At 49.7% G+C, this 21,190-nt stretch overlaps 1 protein-coding gene across 2 annotated transcripts in view; it reads right to left on the reverse strand.

Annotated features, from left to right (window-relative positions):
- The window catches only part of HACL1 (2-hydroxyacyl-CoA lyase 1), a 172,190-nt gene that overhangs the window by 142,355 nt on the left and 8,645 nt on the right, over positions 1 to 21,190 (reverse strand). For both annotated transcript variants that reach the window (XM_085630421.1, XM_085630420.1), the window contains exon 2: positions 4,250 to 4,354. In XM_085630421.1, coding sequence (XP_085486547.1) covers positions 4,250 to 4,342 — 93 coding nt within the window. In that variant the 5' untranslated portion in view covers positions 4,343 to 4,354. The remainder of the gene's footprint in view (positions 1 to 4,249; positions 4,355 to 21,190) is intronic.

Below are 21,190 nucleotides of genomic sequence, written 5' to 3' on the forward strand. Positions count from 1 at the left end.
TTCTTGGAAATTCACGAAAGCCGGATAGCTGCACTTAAAGCAAGGACATATACCATGGGTGCACGTTTGAGACTTTCTTTAATAATGGGGCCCCTAATTTGGTCTGGCATTGACCGGACCTTTTGAGTTTATTAAAATTCTGTCTCTCTCTGTATCGTCTGGTTTCACTGCGAGTGACAGCATTCTGCTCATTCACAAGGAGCATATCGGCACACAAATTAGTTTTGTACAGTGCCAGTAACTGGCAGTGTGTGCTTTTTGAGACTAAAAACAACATTTGCCTTTGCCAATGTTTGTTACAATGGTGAGGGCCTGGTAGCTCCCACACCAATAGGGTTTTACAAAAACCATGCTAAAACAAGTCACACACTGACAACACTAAAAAGCTGACCACCAATTTCAGACCTACTGGCTTTGCCAATGCTTGTTTATTTGTGTTGCTCATAATCTTATTGAAACTGGTTACACTGATTTTCCATTATGAATAGTTTTGAGAAATACTAGCATGCATCAACACATGTTACTAAAGGTTGCTGCAAATAAATGGTACCTAAACTTTCACAGTGGTTTAGCAAAATGTTTTTTTTTTCCTGCTTTAATTTTTTTATGAACATTTGATTTTGAAAGCAAAGACTCATCAATCTTGCTTTCAAGCTTCTGCAAAAATTTGCATCAAATCAGAGAGCATTCTGGGAGCATTATAAATAGCCTCATATCGCTAAACTTTAAAAACGCGAGTAGTACAGTCAGAGCTTACAACATTTACTTAGAGCGGTCACCCTATTAATAAAGGCTTTCAATTAATGAACCATAAATAAAAGTTTGAACAGGATTAATATATGGACAAAAATATTACCTCAACTGCAGACAGTACCCTTCCCTAATCCATAAAGTGGTATTGCAAACTAGCAGCCAAAGGGTTTGTGCTGCAGGAGGTTGGGCCTACTTGTCCCAAGGACAAAATACACATGAAAAACTGTTGCCCTTGACCTCAAACAATATGTCCCGGGCGTCGGGCTATAGGAATTCCACATCCCTGCCGATCCCATCCAAATATTCAGGGAGAACTACGGTAGAGCGATTCAGAAATTAGAGGAAGATGTAGACAGATGATCAAACTACCCCTCTCTATGTCCAGGTGTGTGGCCATCATGAAGATGGTGGTTCTACCCAGGTTTCTGTTCCTATTTCTTAATATCCCAATCAATCAGTCATTTGTAAAGCACACTACATACCCGCGAGGGTCTCAAGGCGCTGGGAAGGAGGGGGGGGGGGTGCAGGTACTGATCGAACAGCCAGGTCTTGAGTGTTCTCCTGAAGGTCAGCAGGTCTTGGGTCGGTCGTAGGCTCAGTGGGAGGGTGTTCCAGGTTTTGGCGGCGAGGTGGGAGAAGGAGCTCCCGCCGGTGGTTGTTCTTCGGAAGCGCGGGACGGTGGCTAGTGAGAGGTCGGCAGAGCGTAGCTGGCAGTTGGGGATGTAGAAGGAGAGACGTCTGTTGAGGTAGGCAGGGCCGGTCTTGTGGAGTGCCTTGTGTGCATGGATGAGGAGCTTGAAGGATATCCTCTTGTCCAATGTCACTGCCCTGCTCTTTTTTCAACACTCTGCGATCCCACTTGCTCTGGCTGGCCTGGGCTGGGAAACAGCGTCGGGTCTGTTGGGATACCTTAGTTTTACCATATGACATGGTGGGGCTAAACGCTCCAGATTTGGAGCTCTATTTTTAGAGCGGCAGAGGGCATGCCAGCGCTACATTGGCTTTCCGACTCACTGGACTTACCGCATGAGCATATTGAAAGGGGAGTGGTTGCCCCTACTGCGCTGCCCAGATTAATATTTACAGCCCCGGCGAGACAGCACGGGAAGCTGCATTCACTGAACTCCACAATACACGCCTGGAAGCAGATACAGGACTGCTACGCCGCCCTCTGCTATACTCACCGCACATGAAATTCACACGGCGCCACTGGTTATGGCCCAGCCGAGAAGGAGGAGTGGTGAAGGCAATGCGCTCCCTGGGGGTAAAGAACACGAAAGACCTGTGCATTGATGGAGCGGTGAAGGAATGGGATCAATTCCAGGAGGACCTCACTACCTCTGAGCCCATAACCAAACACCAGTATGCTAGCATGAGGCGCCCCTGAGGGAACTATTGGGAAATGAGATGCTGGGACCCCTAGATGCATCAGCACGAACTGCCCTGATACGGGCGGACTCCACAAACAAACTAGATACAAAAATATACACCATACACAGGAAACACGCAGACCCAACATGATAAAAGCAAGATTTGAATGGCGGAGAGAGTTAGACAAGACACTAGACGATGGCTGCTGGAAATACGCAAGGTGTCACTAAATGGCAGGCACAGGTTCATCCATTTCAAGTACATTAATAGAGTGTATTACACCCCGGGGAGAATGTTCAGGTATGGATTACGAGAGACTAAAGAATGCGACAGATGCCGCGTTGAAACAGCAGACTTTGTGCATGCGTCGTGGCTGTGCCAGGAGGTTGCTAGGTTCTGGGAAGGGGGGTTTCAGGAATAGGGTAGCATTACAGGTACAGGGTTAGAACTGAATCCCACACTAGCACTGTTAGGGTATGATAAAGAGATAGCCGCCCAAGACAGGAAGTTGCTAGCTATTGGCCTACTTTTGACCAAGCGCAGAGTGGCTATGCGTTGGACAAGGGGCCCAGCCCCCACAATAAAGGAATGGTACACAGACATGGTATATTGTAGTACCCAGACAGATACCTATAGTGAATTGTTGCCGCCCTAAAAACTATTGGAACCCTCTACAAAGGTATTTCATCGGTAAGGAAATGGGCGAGACAGAGGGCGAGCAAATAACATGCGGATAATGCTTCAGCTATCATATGCGGTGTAGAATTTGGCAGCGCTGGCGGTTCGCGCACAAAAGGTGGAGGGAAGCTCCATTATATACATTAGGAGCACAACCTGGAACCACAGGGAAAGGAAGAGCTATGCCCGAGAGCAGGAGGCGGAGTACGTCATCCGGGGCGCAAACGCTATGGATAGTCTTATGTGTAATACTGATATATGGTTAGAACATAGCCCTGTAAATGCATTTCTGTTTTTGCATCTACATGGTTAGCGTATACTACCGAAGTGCCATGCTGTAAAGTGTCTGTTTTACTAGATATACTTGTCCCGATTAATAAATAACATTTTTTTTTTTTTAAATTTAAAAAATTCCATGCCTTCACATATTTAAATTGGAGAGAAGGATCTCCGTGCACAGCGACTATCAGACTCTTACAGCCCGGTGTGTCTTATGCATCCCTGGTGAGGATCTCCTGCACGGCGACTATCAGACTCTTACAGCCCGGTGTGTGTTATGCAGCCCTGGTGAGGCTCTTCTGCACAGGGACTATCAGACTCTTACAGTCCGGTGTGTGTTATGCATCCCTGGTGAGGCTCTTCTGCACGGGGACTATCGGACTCTTACAGCCCGATGTGTGTTATGCATCCCTGGTGAGGCTCTTCTGCACAGCGACTATCGGACTCTTACAGCCCGGTGTGTCTTATGCATCCCTGGTGAGGATCTCCTGCATGGGGACTATCAGACTCTTACAGCCCGGTGTGTCTTATGCATCCCTGGTGAGGATCTCCTGCATTGGGACTATCGGACTCTTACAGCCCGATGTGTGTTATGCAGCCCTGGTGAGGCTCTTCTGCACGGGGACTATCGGACTCACACAGCCTGCGGTGTATTATGCAACCCTGGCGAGGAGGAACTTTTTGGTGCAAACCCCGAGATGTCTGGTGCAAATCCCTAGATCTGGAACTCGTTCCAGTCTAAGAAAGCCCCCCCCACCACCTCAAAACTGCACAAGGTGCCAAGGTCACAAGCGCGAGGCATAGGGCAGGCATTTCCAATAGTCCGAGTTTCAGGCCCTTGCTGTAGGGGTTGATAATCATTTAGCTTAGGGTTACCCCAAAAGCTGAGAGTGGTACATCATCACCACACAAACGCATCTCCACTCAGTATGAAATAAGAAAGGTGGGTGTTGCCGTGTATGGAGATCGAGGGGGCCAATCAAAACCTGCTTACAACCCGTTTGTAGGGATGCGCCACATTTTCCGGATGTTGCGGGGAGGGAGGCATCTCCCTACTGCTTTCAAGGGCAAGAGAACTTGCAACTCATCTATTCGTGTGTTCAGAAGGGCTACCAACAACCCACATGCGAGACGGATCATACGCTGGAGGAAGGAGGGTGTTACTCACCGCCTGTTCGTTCCTCATTCCCACATACTTGATCCCAGCCACTTGGGCAGCGACGGCCACTTCAATAATGGGAATGCCGACGATTCCGAACATGTACTCCACTTTCTGAAAGGGAAAAAAAAAGGAACAGACGTTCATTGTTTAGTCTCCAAGACCAATCGGCCATATCCTAGTGAGCCAGTGCCAAGTGTGGCTCAGCGAGAATGGTCCCCGCTCCTCTGCTAGAGCTGAGCTCGGTCCAGCAGAGGGCAGTCACCAATCTAGGGCCATTCTCTATGCCAGGAAACTCCTGCTCCAGCCTGCTTGGGCTCAGACTGGCATGTCGGAAGCTACTGTGGGGCAGGGGGACATGTTCGTCGTCCTCTTTTTAGCTGCTGGTTAAACAGCTCATGGAAGGCACATATTTAGCTATACAAACGTTTTGTGTATGGCTTTAACTAAAGCCCTGCAAAAACAGTATATATTCTATATCAACCTCAGTACTATTTCAAGGGACTTTCTTCGCGGAGCCACTGCAATAGGTCTGTGTTGGATCCTGTCCACACAACCTAAAAATTCCATCCTAAAGGTTCCCCGGTGTCCATGCATCGCTGTTAAACAGAATAGGGAACAGGCAGTGTGAGGATTTGGGTGTATTAGAAGATATGGCTGGGAGGCCTTATAGTTGTATATGCCCGCAAACACTGTCTTGGGTCCAGTCAGGCTCATTTGTATCATCTTTGCTCAACTCTTGGTAGATGTGGCTTGACCAAGGACCTTAAGCATTTAACAGCACCAAACAGAATAAGAAGTTCATACAACAAGAAAGACGCAACACCAATTTATACAAATAGAGCATATCTTTGTGACTTTTTAGAGTCCTTGATCGTCAAAATCCACCAGAGGGTTGAGAGATATGGATTTTAAAACATTATATAAAACTTTTAATCCAACAATAAACAAGCAATGAGCAACAAAAACTTTGCATAACTTATGAACAGTTAGTTTAGCGGCTCTGGCCCGACTAGGGCAACCAAATCTGACAGGGCGGAGGTCTAAGAGTTCAGTAAAGTTACTTTGGACAGTTATCTTGCCACCAGAGCCTTTTCTAGTCCAATTCCAGCCTTTAGGAAACAACCGTCCTAGAGGACAATGGAGTGGTCCAGATGCTGGGGATGCAGGCAGAAAAGATAATCAATGATGCTCCTGGAGCTGTGCGGCTGACGGGATGAGTTGTGCACGAGTCCTCGGTCCACGGGTGGAGAGGCGACTTTGACCACTTTACTAAGGGTCCCACAGCTTCCTTTTTTGGGAGTGTAGAAGGCCGGCTGGGCTACTGATCTCGCAAAACAGCAGTCACAGTGAATATGTTGGGCTAACACCCCGAGTGGCTTTCCTGGGATAGGAGTTTGTACCTCACTCTACGGCAACAGCTTTTGTTGCTATGCCTGGGAGTTGTTCACATGTCTCTGCAGGCGGCAGAAAGCGGTCTGTTGGCCATGCACTGTGCAAAACCACTGGACCAGCTGGGGCACAGAGTGGAAACTTTCTAACTGTTGCTTAACTTGAATACTGACATTAATTTCGACCTGGGCACCAAGTCAAATATAATGCCACAATTAATTTGATACCTTACAGTACCTCGTTAGGTAGCCCCATTCAGAAGTTAGTCAGGCTGGGGTGCAAGCTGGTAACCAATTTTTCCTCAGCAAAACAACTTTAAGGGTTTTGCTGTTAAGACATATAAACCTATATGTCTTGCTTAACCATATATAGCTCCCTGCAATTGGGTTCTTATAGGCCTTCATTAGGGGAGAGTTACATATATTGTTAAGGGAAGTGGTGATTTTGCCATTAATGGTAATGGGAAAGTCGAACTAGCAGTGTGAACACTGCCCTTTAAGTCTGCAGTGGCTGACTGGTAGCCAATTTGTCTTTTGTCACACTCACGATGGCACAAACAATACTGCAGTACTGGGTGGACCCTCTGACTTACATGCCCATGGTACCCTGGGTATCATATACTAGGGGCTTACAAATAAGCAGTGGCGGCTCCCCCATTGGGGCGTGGGGGTGTCGCCCCACTGCTTTCTCGCAGTGCGAGAAGGCAGAAACATAAATGGTAAGCCACTCCCCCTGCCCTCGAGCAGGACCGCCCACTCTCCGTGTTTCTCTATGCAGAGAAAAGATCCCGGTAGGGGCGCTCGCCTGCTGCGCCTACCAGCGCTTAGATTGGTGTGCGTACTGCGTTGCGTAGGGGAGGGAAGCAGGAAGCTGCCTGCTTCCTGCAGCAGGAACACGAGGACTTACCAGTGACCGACGGCCTGGAGCGGAGGCGGTGCGGTACTCACACAGGTAGGTTTAATCATTAAGGTTTGATTTCAATTGTTAGTTTATTTCCCCCTCCCCCCCCCATCCCGCGACCCCCCTCCCTCGAGCATGCCGGCCGCCGCTGCTCTGAAGTAATGCAGAGCGGAGCAGAATTCTATGTCAGGACCGGAGGCTCCGATTATGCTTCTCAATCTTTACTAGAAGCTCACAGCAGCCAATGAAAAAACTGAAATAAACCATGTGACAACCATAGAGTCTCTTCTATATAAGGTCCCTGTCAGCACATAGAGTCCTCTTTCTTTGCTGCTCCGCAGCCAGTTAAGTGCATTTCAGATTTTCTCTTGATGACTGTATGCTCACAATTTGCCTTTATTGCTAAGCGTTTATTGTTAACATCGCGCTGTCCTTTACGCGCTACTGCGATCTAGACGTTTGTCACTTCAGCTGGTGAGAGGGTCACTGTGTTTTCTGCGCGTCGAGCGCCTACCGGCTTCTCCCTCTTGCTATCGCTTTAAATATTTACCTTCGCGTGTTCCGCGCATGTGTGTCAGCGGGGTTTCCCTCGCGTCGCCGGTAGTAGTGGAGCGGGAGGTTGAGGAGCGGGGATGCGCATCGGCTTGACGCGCAGTCCCCTTTCAGCTTTTACGAGCCTCGGCCAGCGCGCATGCGCGGCGGCCATATTTGTCCAGGATCGTCTTTGGACTTCAATTGAACGCCGGAGCAGCGTTTTTACATGCTTCTGACCCGAGACTAGAGCGTTTTGGCACCAAAAAGGCTTGGTTTTGGTCCTCTGACGCCCCTGATGTGTGTTCATTCTCAGGGGCTGTAAAATTGAGCATAGGCTTTGCCTAGAGTGGGGTTTTGTTGCAAGCCCTCCCTCCCTCCACATTCTAAACTTTTACTGAAGGTCACCTGTGGGTGTCTGATTAGGGCTTGCCTGGGGTTACCACTCCCCCTGACCTCATATTGGAATATCTTATGGTTGGTGGTGAATAAAGTCACTCACGCTCCTCCAGGGTCATTTACTGCACTCGTGCGGAAATCATGTCTGAGTACTATGAGGAGGATTACTATTACTATGATGAGGAACCCTCTGGGTCGATGGAATATGACCTCGTTGAGGCATTAGACGCGGGTGTCCAGCAGTCAGTAAACTCGGCTCTGGTGAGGGCGATTGCGCCCCTAAAACGCCACCTTTGCTCTTATGCACAGCAACAAGGTTGGCTGCCGGCGTCTGGCTCCCGAATTAAATCTGGGGGTAAAGGAAGGGCGAACCCACACGCCGCAGATTTCGCTAAGTTGGCCAAGTCAATGGCGGAGCAAGAACGCTCAGCTTCTACTAGGGAAGCTACGATTACTGAAATATCCCAGGAAGATGATGGCCACGATACTTCCCCGGATCCTACTTCTGATGAAGAAGAATCCCCTCGACCGGCCAAGAAGGCACGGAAGGAAAAGCATGCCGGTCCGTCCACGTCGCCTAAGGTTCTCAAATTTGAACCGGCGGATATTATCCATCCTAACTCTACATCCTGGTTACCATCACAGGAAGTGGCGGACTATGTCCTGTCTCATTTACGCCAGGCATTTGATACAGATGTGCGAACTCGGCTGAGGTCGGAATGCCCTAGGCCAGACCTGGCGGACAAAGTGGCGGCTACCCCGGAGGTGGACCCGTCAATGTTGACATATTTGAAAAAATATTCTAAAGATCCCAAGAAAGGCCTAGATAGGTCCTGGCGGTCCTGCCAGGATAAGCTACTGGACGTTATTGGTCCCCTGACGAAGATTTTAGAGATGGGCTTTCGGGCCAAAGAGTCGGCCCTCTTAATTAATCCAGACGAGCTGATTGGCTGGGCACAGCGGGCAGTGTGCCAACTAGGCAATGCTAATTGTGCGCTGTCGACGGAGAGGCGCCGATCCATCCTCCTGAAATTAGATCCCAGGTTAGCTGAATTGGCCACATCCGAATCAGGTCCGCTGGCCCAAGGTCTTTTGTTTGGCCAACCTTTTTTAAAGGAACTAACAAAGTTCGTGGCCACCTTCAGTGGGCTGGACAAGGCCCAAGGTTCTTTGAAGCGGGCTTTCCGCCCGGTTTTCGGCAGGGCCGGACGCTTTCGTGGGCGCTCGTTCGGCCGGGGCTACAATCAAGGCGCCCAGCGTGGTCAGCAAAGAGGAGGTTACCAGGACAATTCTGCCAATACCTCCAACTTCTACCCTTCCCGCCGTTCAAGGAACAGATTCCGCAAAGGGGGCAGATTTGGAGGGAACTCCAACAACCAGCATGATGCCGCAAACTCAGGTGAGCCTGGTTCCTTTTTCGGAGGTAATTTTGGGGGGCAGAGTGGCATCTTTTCTAGACAAATGGCGCGAAATTTCGCAAGATGCATGGGTGTTGCAGACTGTACAGGGTTACAGGTTAGAGATGTACAACTCCCCTTCGCAAGAGTTCCGCCCGGTCCCACTGTCTTTTTCCCAACAAGATCACACTTTCATCACGGAAGAAATCAACTGCTTGTTACGGAAAGGCGCGATTGCGCCTTCCGTGGTACACCCTCATGGCTTCCTGAGCACGGTCTTTCTAGTAGAAAAGAAAGGGGGCGGATCCAGGTTAGTGCTGAACCTCAAAGAGTTCAACTCGTGGATTGTTTACAGGCATTTCAAGATGGAAGGCATCCATCTATTACGCGATCTCCTCCAGGAAGGAGATTGGATGGTCCGGTTGGACCTCAAGGACGCGTATCTATCCATTCCCATTTCCCCCCCCCCCACAGGAGGTTTCTTCAGTTTATCTGGGAGACAGTATGTTACGAGTACAAAGTCCTTCCATTCGGCCTCTCGTCAGCACCGTGGTGCTTCACGAAGCTTCTGAGACCGGTAGTGGAGTCTCTCAGGGCTCGAGGAGTCCGCCTCATAATATATCTGGACGACATAATAATTTTGGCGTCCTCCCCTCAGACAGTCCAAACACACCTCAACTGGGCGATACATCTGCTGCAGAGTTTGGGGTTCATCGTCAACCCGCAAAAGTCGATGTTGGTTCCCTCGCAATCCATCGAGTTTCTAGGGTTCTTGATAAATTCTCTACCATGCCAGCTCTTGCTGCCAATGACAAAGATAAAGTCAATCAAGAGGGAACTGCGAATTGTCCTTCGCAAGCAAACAACTTCCCTGAGATCGTTGGCCCGCGTGGTGGGACTGCTGTCTTCTTCCATCCAGGCGATCTTCCCGGGCCCCCTTCACTATCGGGCCCTCCAGCGGCTCAAGATCCGACATCTACTCAGAACAGATCCCTCTCTCAGAAGAGGCGAGGCTGGAGATGGAATGGTGGTTAAATCACATGGAGGCCTGGAACGGCCGAGCGCTATTTGGAGCGGCACCGGCTGTGATAATCGAATCGGATGCCAGCCGATGGGGTTGGGGAGCCCGTTGCGACACATTGACCACGGGTGGTCGCTGGTCTTCGGAGGAATTGCACTTGCATATCAATTGCCTAGAACTATTGGCCGGTTCCTTTGCGATCAGATGCCTTTCGCCACAGAAGGCAGATTGTTGTATCCTCCTCCGGATGGACAATATATCGGCAGTACGCTACGTCAACAAGTTGGGTGGTACCAAGTCGAAGGTGTTGGCGGAGATCGCCAAAGATTTTTGGCATTTCTGTCTACAGAACAGAATTTCGGTGGTTGCGGAATACCTTCCCGGCTCCAGCAACCAGGTAGCAGATTGGAATTCCCGCCATCTGCAAGACTCCAGCGATTGGAGGTTGTTACCCACGGTGTTTCGAGGCCTGACACAGGTTTGGGGTCCTTGCCTGATAGACTTATTTGCATCTCGACTGAACAAGCAAGTTCCCCAATTCTTCAGTTGGAGGCCGGATCTAGAGGCGATAGCCACGGATGCCTTCCTACAGGAATGGCCGACATCTCTCTGCTATGCGTTCCCTCCGTTTCTCATGATCCCCGGGGTCCTGGCGCGTGTCAGGACTTTTCACGCGGAACTCATATTGATCACCCCTTTGTGGAGGGCTCAGGCATGGTTTCCAGTATTGTTAGCCATGAGTTGTGCGATTCCGATCCTTCTTCCACGGGTGCAGAACCTATTGCTGGACCCTCTTCAGAATCCTCATCCCTTGGTGGCATCGGGCCAGCTCCCACTCGTTGGTTTCAGGGACAGATGGAGTGTCCCGGGCCTTTCACGCGAAGCTAGCAACTTCATCAAAGAGGCCTGGTCGGCCAACACCCATAAGAGATATTCCTCATCTTGGAGGAGATGGTGTGATTGGTGCGCTCAACGGGACGTGGATCCCGCTAAAGCACATGTCTCTTTAGTGGTCAACTTCTTAGCCTCCATGGCTTCCTCCGGTTTAGCGTACAGGACGATCAACAACTTCCGGTCCGCGATATCGGCGGGACATCTACCTTTAGAAGGTAAACCCATAGGAGAACATCCTCTGGTGTGTAAATTGCTTAGAGGAGTCAGGATGGTGAAACCTCCTTGCCCAAGGTATTCTCATCTCTGGGATGTCTCGGTTGTCCTTAGATTTCTTGAGGCCTGGCCTTCCAACAGATTCTTATCTCGGAAGCAACTTTCGGCCAAGTTAACTATGCTCCTATGTTTGGTTTCTTGCAAACGGGTGTCTGACGTGCGGGCACTGGATTTGGCGGGGCGTAGATTTACCCCGGAAGGTGTGAATTTCATTCTATCCAGGAGAACCAAGTGCAACACCACTTCAGTCACATATCCAAGTTTTCCTACTAATCCTAAATTGTGCGTAGTGCAATGTATTAAGGATTACGAGGTAAGTACTGAAGAATTTCGTACTAATATGCAAGGACAGTTGCTTATTGCTCTGCAGAAGCCATTTCGCCCAGTGACTCCAGCTACTTTATCTAGATGGATGCGTTGGCTCATGGGCGAAGCGGGAATTGACATCTCCAAATATGGAGCGCATTCTGCACGCGGAGCCATGGCTACGAAAGCATATTCGTCAGGTGTCAGCCTGGCAGATATCATGAATACAGCTGACTGGTCTAATGAGAGTACTTTCAAAACATTTTACTATAAACCCATTGTGAATATTGCGTCAATGGTGGTGGATCAGCTTTGAACAAGCATAATCGGAGCCTCCGGTCCTGACATAGAATTAAAAATTTGCGAACATTCGTGACAATAATTTTCAATTCTATTAAGGACTACGGAGGCGAGGATTATCCCACCCAGAGATACACATTGTTTGATGTAATGCTTTTTATTCATCATGCTTTGCACATGGTATGTTATGATGCTTACCTTTCATCATGTGATGTTGTTGCTTATGCTATAGATTTGCATTTCTCTGTGTACTGTTTCCCCCCCCCCCTTTTTTCTCATGCTGTAATGTTGCTTTACCGGGCACTCTGGAACAGCTTTTATGGGGTGTTTCCTTTCCTTTCTTTCAGGTACAGACAGCAAGTAAACTGGACTATAGTTTATCGGTGACTGGATGACTACCGTTCGGTGTTCCGTTCACGAGCGAGTTTGTCTGGATCGGGATCCAGGAAGAAGTTCGGCCCCCGTTGGGCTTACAGTTCCTTGGTTGGGGAAGGCCCTGGCTATCGGTGATCCTCGAGAGCAGGTCGTGCATGGACTTAACTACTGTTCCAAAGAAAGAGGACTCTATGTGCTGACAGGGACCTTATATAGAAGAGACTCTATGGTTGTCACATGGTTTATTTCTGTTTTTTCATTGGCTGCTGTAAGCTTCTAGTAAAGATTGAGAAGCATAATCCTCGCCTCCGTAGTCCTTAATAGAATTGAAAATTCTTGTCACGAATGTTCGCAAATTTTTAATTCTGCTGGAAAACCGACAGGGTGCCTTAAATACAGGATAGTTTGTCATCTTATGCTGTGGACTAGTATTCCTAATCCTTATTGGCAGAGGACAACTCCTTAAATTGACTTTTTGTATTTACTGTTGCCAAATTATGGAGAGCTAAGACCAGATACGAACACATGGGACACGTGATATTAGGAATATTTAACAAAGATGTTTGTTAACGCGGTTGAGAGTTACCAACCACTTTCGAAATTTCTGGAAATATTAATGGTTTATGCTCTGTTGGCATGGTGACTCATGTCAACCATTTTGTGAGTATGAGCAAATCCTAAACGTTACAGCTGACAAGAGAAGGTGCCCCTACTGAGCTCCATGATTCATAAGCATACTATGCGGTTTCCTACACCACATATAGGCCGCTCACTTCAGAGATAACAGTGGGGTAAACAGCCAAAATTCAAAATATCTCAGACAGATGGTCGACTTCACACTTGTAGGCCCAGCGGAGGCGGCAGAAGTGACCCTCTCGTAGGTGTTCAGAGTGACACCAGTGGAGGTGACGTTGTGAAGTGACACCAGCTTATCTCCCGAACGCCACAGCAGAGGGCGGTTTAGCACGAGCGTGGTTCCCATCACTGGCAGTGGCTGAAGAGACAGAATCACACTCACGCTCCAGTCCCCTGCCTGGATAGGTGCCAGGCCCAGGCTAATAACACAAATACAATATAATGTAATGAGAGTAATGTTGATCTAATCCGCTCTTTTTATTGCATCCTGAGTGCCTTTGGTCTTATTAGGTCTCGCGAGCCAAAGGCTCGAAGAGACATTTTATATCTGGGCTTTTCAAAGTGCTGCCGTGGCCTAAAGCTACAGTGCACGTGAACGTGCACGCGCGCAGCGCCATGTGTCTTTCCTCCGTAGCGATCGTAATCACGATCACTTTCACTTTCGCGGGCTCCTCTGTTGCTGGCATTCCCCCCTCCCTTCTCGCCCAGCACTTCTTGTTTTTTTTCTCTTGTACTGAGTCCAAGTCTGATGGCCAGATGCAAGTATCGCTCTCTCACAACGAGCAGTTTATCTGCAGTTTAACTAAACTGGATTTCATCTCCTCCGTCTCCCCTTGTGTCAGGCGATGCCATGCTGTAAACAAGAAAAGGCATTATGGAGAGTGACTGCAAACTGTCCTCCCTCTAATGACTTGCTTGTTACATGATGAGCAAGGATTCTGGGAGTTGTATTTCACCGTGACAGCGAAGTACAGAAGCTAGCCAACTTGTTTGCCAATGGCGCCTGGTTCGCGCCCCTTGCTCCTTGTTTATTATACCAGCATATTTACCTTGGTGACTGAACGCAGCGCCCGTGGAGTCCGACCCGCCAGTATTCCACTGTGAGTCCCAGTCAGGCGCGCAACACCCATTGGACTCACAGGGCTTCAGCCACCCCCCCCTCCCGTCGCGTCTGGCAGCCCGGGATGAGACAGCCTCGCGGCGCACACACACAGCCGCACCCGAGCACTTCACAGGTCTTTAAAAGACCATTTGCATGTTAATGATGCCTCGCTGTTGTTTCACCCCTTCTAAGAGCCCCTGCAGCTCCACTCTGCCTCTGGCTTAAAAGATTCAGCCCCCCCCCCCGAAATTTTTTCTCAGCCCCCCCCCCCCCCCCCCCGAAATTTGGCTCTAGTTGCGCCTCTGGTCCCAGTTATGGCTGTGCGGTGTCTGCAGGGATTGCTCCACATACCAATCGGCAGAATGTGAGGGTTAACAGGGCGGCGTCTAACATCGGGTGACCCATGCAACCGGAAGCCCCCCGGGCATCCAAGGATTAAAGGGTAACGAGCGATTCTTATTTCCTGTCTCTTAATCTTTGGTTCGAATTTAGCGGCGTCATAAAATGCCCGTAAGTGCTCGTGGAGTCCCACAGTGAAAATGCACTTGAGGTTTTAATTCCTAACATACCTCGAGCTTTCAACCTTCCTAGGTTGATTAAAATCATCCTTCCGGGTTGCTAAAAACATTTGGTTAACTTCAGTTACTCCATGTCACTCAAGACGTATTTTAGATTCTAAGGCTTTATATGTGACATTGTTTCCAGTTGTGTTGTTGCTTTGCATCATGGTAGCGCAGTACTGAAGGTGACAGTTTACTTTTCAGCACACAGTGAGTTTACTGCCGCTGTTTACATACGCTGATCTTTCTGACGGGTTTTACAGCACTGTGTTGCCTTGTGCGCTGCGAAGGTCTTCGGGTGGCTTGTTGGCACTACATAAAATACGTATCACAAGGAGGTTTCTTGAAGCATAAATATTGACAGGACTGCATAACGCGATGCCCTGGCATACGATGTGTTGAAAACAGCACTGGTGCCTGCAAAAACGTCACACTATTAACTCATTCCCATGGTCCCCTCCGAATGCAAAGTGCCAGCTTTCATGTATGTACTACTATATGTTACGCTACCCATGACAGACTACCGGCTTGCTTTCCCTATAACGAGTCTTCTTTTTGGTTGATTTGTTGGGTAACATATAAAATATGTTATATATCCGGTCTAGGTACTAATCTGCTGAATTTGGACCTCGGGACCCCGAAGTTGAAAAATGACCACAAATTAAGTCATGATCTTGTTTTGGCTGTAATTGTAAGTATATGTACTTTCAAAAACAAATGTGTGCCATCTACTGTCACAATTACATGTTCATCCCTATTGCATGCTGGAGTATGCCGGCTGAGCTCACGACACACCTCTTCTCCTCACCCTCCTTCCTTCTGCCTCATGTTGATCTTCTACTCACTCTCTGTCCTTGTGCCTCATGCTGCTCTTCTCACTCCTTTCCTTTTGCCTGATGCTGCTCTTCTCCTAACTTTCCTTCATTGTGACTCGCGCTGCTCTTCTCCTCCTCATTCAACTTTCTTCTGCCTCACATTGCTTTTCTCCTCACTCTCCGTCCTTGTGCCTCACGCTGTTCTCCTCCTCACTCTCCATCCTAGTGCCTCACGCTGCTCTCCTCCTCACTCTCCATCCTTCTGCCTCACGCTGTTCTCCTCCTCACTCTCCATCCTAGTGCCTCACGCTGCTCTTCTCCTCACTCTTCTTCCTTGTGCCTCACGCTGCTCTTCTCCTCACTCTCCATCCTTCTGCCTCACGCTGTTCTCCACCTTACTCTCCATCCTTGTGCCTCGCGCTGCTCTCCTTCTCACTCTCTATCCTAGTGCCTCACGCTGCTCTCCTCCTCACTCTCTATCCTTGTGCCTCACGCTGCTCTTCTCCTCACTCTCCTTCCTTGTGCCTCACGCTGCTCTTCTCCTCACTCTCCATCCTTCCGCCTCACGCTGTTCTCCTTACTCTCCATCCTTGTGCCTCACACTGCTCTTCTCCTCACTTTCCGTCCTTGTGGCTCACGCTGTTCTTCTCCTCACTCTCCTTCCTTCAGCCTCAAGCTTCTCTTCTCTTCTCCTCACTCTCCTTTTCTTTTCCCTCACGCTGCTCTTCTCACTCTCTGTCCTTATGCCTCATGCTGCTCTTCTCACTCTCCGTCCTTGTGCCTCATGCTGCTCTTCTCACTCTCCGTCCTTGTGCCTCACGCTGCTCTCCTCCTCACTCTCCTTCCTTGTGCTTCACGCTTCTCTTCCCCTCACTTGCTGTCCTTCTGCCTCATGCTGCTCTTCACCTCCTCAATATCCTTCCTGATACTTCATAGTGCTCCACAAATAACTATAATCCAGCTCAAAATATTCCACTACACACCACATATATACAATCCATAACAAATGGGTACAAAACATTGCCATTTACACCGCAAAAAGCTCAAAATCAAACAAATGCGAGACCTATTGCATTTCCAATGCTTGTATTTTTTTTGCTGCGAGCTTGCCTTTGACTTAGTGGCGTCTTGTCAAGAATGCAGGAGGATTCGTAAAGATTATGGCATTATTCGGTGAAGAACAGCTTTGCCCAGGGGCACTTTTAATTACAAAACGCTATCACCGGCTGTATATTTTTGTTTTCTCGAATGAAACCGCCCTGAGCTACCAAGATGTATCAAATATTTAAAGTGTTTGATCGTCCCGACATCGGTTATTTAGATGGTTGTGTCTGTCTGCACATTAATGTTATTTTCCAATCATTTCAATTCACTTTCAACTTCGAGATAGTGAGATCCTGAGACGAATAATGGAAAGGTCACTATAAACGCCAGACTCGGGCTTTGCTGCTCGCCACAGTTGCACATTTTGCATTGCTTTTCCTGGGGGAAAAGTGGACTTTTATTTCGTGTGTTTGTTTTTTGTTTATTTTGAATGTTTTCAAAAGGAATTCAATCTTACATTTGTTTTCTCCTCCAACTCCGTACATCCGTATGAAGGTGTGGAATTAGAGAGAGAGTGAGAAAGGCATTGGGAGAGAAAATAAGGCAGAAGGACACAGCCAGAATGATACAGAAAAATAGAGGGAGGCAGAAGCAGTGTGAGAGAGTGTTGGGGAGTAATGTAAAAGTGAGTGGGGCCGGAGAGGCGGTGGGCCATTAGGGGAATGCAAGGCAGAGGGAAGTGGAAATGCATCAAACTTTAAATGAATGCACTTGATCTGATGTTTCTTCTACCACCAGCGAGAAAGCGAAGTTAAAAAATTGCTTTCTGTGCTCAAATGCAGTGTCACAAGGTAAGCAAGCGCAGTCGGTGATGCTAGCAAGCATAGGTGGTCCTGTCATTCTAAGTTACAGTAGTGGAAATTCCTCACTAAGTCTTGGGGGTTCCTCTGAAGTTTATACCGAGCAGCCTGCCCACCTGTGGCTCTGTACTGGACATGTCTTTGGGAGGGATCTTTATTAATCTAATAACTGCACTTTCACCATTGCTTTATTGACCTTCCTGCTTTCTCAAATTTGCTTGAAAGTGCACCATTTGTCCAATCTTTTTTCAAACCCACCGTAGGTTGTTCCAGCTCGCTCGCTACGCTCGCTCGCTGGGGTGCAGTATGAAAATTATTTTAAGCCTCACCACTTTCAAATGTCACCAGCCACCACTGCAAATAAGTCAGTGCTTGCCAATTGGGGACATCCAATTTGACATCTCTTTTGAAAAGGGTCAGAACACTGGTACTGGGGTCTGGTTAGCAGGCATCAGTGCGCTCTCAAAGTCTGAAAAGCAGCAGCTGGTAGTTCAAATAGGGGGAAAAGTGTGGGAGGGGACCTGCACAAAGCCAGTTTCCTTACAGGCAGGTTTTACAATTAACAATACCGTACAGATTAACAAACCTGCATCGGACTTCAGGTTTTAGCACTGTTCAAAATACAACTGCATCATTGTCCTGATAAGCTGCTAAGTATTTCTTTGTCCAAACTCTGGGTCAAGTCCACGAGCAGTCAGTGGTCCTCCAGCTTATTCCTTACTCTCTGATAAATACATTTAATTGTTCTACATTTATTATCTAAAGTGTAAGAAAAACATTACACCCATTGCAGTTTTCAGATGATTCCACTTATTAATAATCTGATACATGGCTCCGTATCGAATCTCAATAAATCTAAGCACTAGTGTAAGGACCTGACCTGGAACACTTAGTAGAGTCCAAAGATACCCGGCCTCTCCATAATCTGCGTTACGCTCCCTCCAGTGTCGTCCATTGAGCTCGTAGACATTTAAACCAATACAATCATATCAATGCAAATTTCAACACATACATGCATCACACTTCAACATCCAATACTTCAGCACCTCAGACAAAAATATTTCAAGCCATTTTGTGGCTTAAGTTATGCAAGTCTTCATCAATTCCTTGGCCACTTGGAACTTTAGGTTCTCATGGAGAGACTAAAGTCTGTGGTTGTGGGTTTACCTAGCAGAGGGTCTCCATCAGGAAAGGGAATTCAATTTCCCCATCCTAAAGTAACTGTGGGTGATGTGGTGAGTGGGTTGACGTTTTTCTATTCAGGAGTGGCTTTTGGGGTTTGATCTTGCAACCCTCCAACCCAACTCGTGTGAGAATTCAGTCATGGTTTCACTGTAGGGCACCCTCTTAATGAGGCATCCATGTCAAGCTAAAAGAGAATTCAGTCTCCACCACAGACTGCAAAGAATGGTGTCTGCTGTAGCAGCCTTGACCTGGAATAAGTCTTTCCATAGAAGGGGTACGGCCATTCACAAAGCAGGGAAAACTCCCCCTTAAGGTTGACGCAATGATGGCAAACTTGTGGTTCCCCCAAGATCTCACAGGACAGACTTTACAATGGAACTCGAACCCCTGGTACGTTTTACACCACCTATGCTTCATGGCTCCAGGAATTCAAAGCTATAAGAAGTAAAGAATTCAATGCTGTTGTCTTTTTAATTTTCCCCTGATCCTCAGCCAGCCCATCAACTCTCACATAGAGGAATACAAAAAAGTGATGGATGGAATGTCTGAATAAATCTCAGCCACTGGTAATCTCTCAGGCCACATCGCAGTCCATCATTATTTTGCCCACCATGCCACCTCAGACAGGAACCAGCCACTCGCAAATCAGCCTTAGTTCTGCGCCAGTAGGAAAATTCTTGCCCAAACCGCCAGGCCAGGGCCCCTATGAATTGAAACACAAGAAACCCCACACTAGTTGGTCTACTTGGATTTCGTCAGTAGAATGCAGCTTGAGTCCTATGTCACACTGAGCATGGGACCCACATCTGGTCATACCTGTTGCATTTAGAAATACAAAAAAGTGATGGGTTTAATGCCTCATGCAGGTCACCAGTGCCCGCTCCTCATGCAGGAGGCCGGCAGAGCCCGCTCCTCGTGCAGGAGGCCGGCAGAGCCCGCTCCTCGTGCAGGAGGCCGGCAGAGCCCGCTCCTCGTGCAGGAGGCCGGCAGAGCCCGCTCCTCGCGCAGGAGGCCGGCAGAGCCCGCTCCTCGCGCAGGAGGCCGGCAGAGCCCGCTCCTCGCGCAGGAGGCCGGCAGAGCCCGCTCCTCGCGCAGGAGGCCGGCAGAGCCCGCTCCTCGCGCAGGAGGCCGGCAGAGCCCGCTCCTCGCGCAGGCCACCAGTGTCCGCTCCTCGCGCAGGAGGCCGGCAGAGCCCGCTCCTCGCGCAGGAGGCCGGCAGAGCCCGCTCCTCGCGCAGGAGGCCGGCAGAGCCCGCTCCTCGCGCAGGAGGCCGGCAGAGCCCGCTCCTCGCGCAGGAGGCCGGCAGAGCCCGCTCCTCGCGCAGGAGGCCGGCAGAGCCCGCTCCTCGCGCAGGAGGCCGGCAGAGCCCGCTCCTCGCGCAGGAGGCCGGCAGAGCCCGCTCCTCGCGTAGTTCACCAGTGTCCGCTCCTCGCGCAGGAGGCCGGCAGAGCCCGCTCCTCGCGCAGGAGGCCGGCAGAGCCCGCTCCTCGCGCAGGAGGCCGGCAGAGCCCGCTCCTCGCGCAGGAGGCCGGCAGAGCCCGCTCCTCGCGCAGGAGGCCGGCAGAGCCCGCTCCTCGCGCAGGAGGCCGGCAGAGCCCGCTCCTCGCGCAGGAGGCCGGCAGCAGTGTCTACTCTCCACACCATTCAGCCAGCTACTCACCCTTCCTATTATTACCATGGTCTCATAGGGCACCAGTGCCAGCTCCCCAGGCAGGGCACCAGAGCCATTGCTTTACAGTCCACCAGTGCATAAAATATGGCCTATAGCCCTTATGATTGGATCGTCACCGTAACCAATTCAGGGCTGCCACATGGAGTATAAGCGCTCTCCAAAGCAGCAATCCGGTACCTAGGAAGAAAATTACAAATATCGAAAATGACAAGTGCCAAAAAAATATCCCTACCCCCCCTCAGTGGGTGAGAGGGGTGCACGGCTCAGCGGGTGAGAGGGGTGCACGGCTCAGCGGGTGAGAGGGGTGCACGGCTCAGCGGGTGAGAGGGGTGCACGGCTCAGCGGGTGAGAGGGGTGCACGGCTCAGCGGGTGAGAGGGGTGCACGGCTCAGCGGGTGAGAGGGGTGCACGGCTCAGCGGGTGAGAGGAGTGCACGGCTCAGTGGGGTGGGTGAGAGGAGTGCACGGCTCAGCGGGTGAGAGGAGTGCACGGCTCAGCGGGGTGGGTGAGAGGGGTGCACGGCTCAGCGGGTGAGAGGGGTGCACGGCTCAGCGGGGTGGGTGAGAGGGGTGCACGGCTCAGCGGGTGAGAGGGGTGCACGGCTCAGCGGGGTGGGTGAGAGGGGTGCACGGCTCAGCGGGGTGGGTGAGAGGAGTGCACGGCTCAGCGGGGTGGGTGAGAGGAGTGCACGGCTCAGCGGGGTGGGTGAGAGGAGTGCACGGCTCAGCGGGTGAGAGGGGTGCACGGCTCAGTGGGTGAGAGGGGTGCACGGCTCAGTGGGTGAGAGGGGTGCACGGCTCAGTGGGTGAGAGGGGTGCACGGCTCAGTGGGTGAGATGGGTTTAAGGCATGGCACAATGCGAAATCAATTCGTGGCCGAGGGGACAGTGAGAAGTGGATACGCAGTTGTGTTGCGTCTGATTACGTTTAGGTGTGACCTCTTGTGGTCACATCTGAGCCATGGTCTAATGGTTTATCAAAGTTATAGCCTACCTGGAATCTAGTCATTTTGTAAATAATTGGTAATTTGAGATTAGGTCGTCATTAATACATTTTGATTGTGGGCTAGTGAGGTGAGATGCGTCTTAACGGTTCTGGAACCACACCATTCTCAGTGTTAATTCGGACTTCTCCTTTTGACCATACTGTTTCAATGAGAGCAAACCCCTTCCCCTCTTTCTTTCAGGAACCTTACAAAAGGGAGTAGCTGGCTTTATGCACATTGCACAATGTTAGGCGCTCTATATAAACTGGGCGTTTGAAGACGGAGGCGTCATTCTTGAAGCTGT

This window comes from Triturus cristatus, chromosome 10 (assembly GCF_964204655.1).
Source record: "Triturus cristatus chromosome 10, aTriCri1.1, whole genome shotgun sequence".
Classification (NCBI taxonomy): Eukaryota; Metazoa; Chordata; class Amphibia; order Caudata; family Salamandridae; genus Triturus; species Triturus cristatus.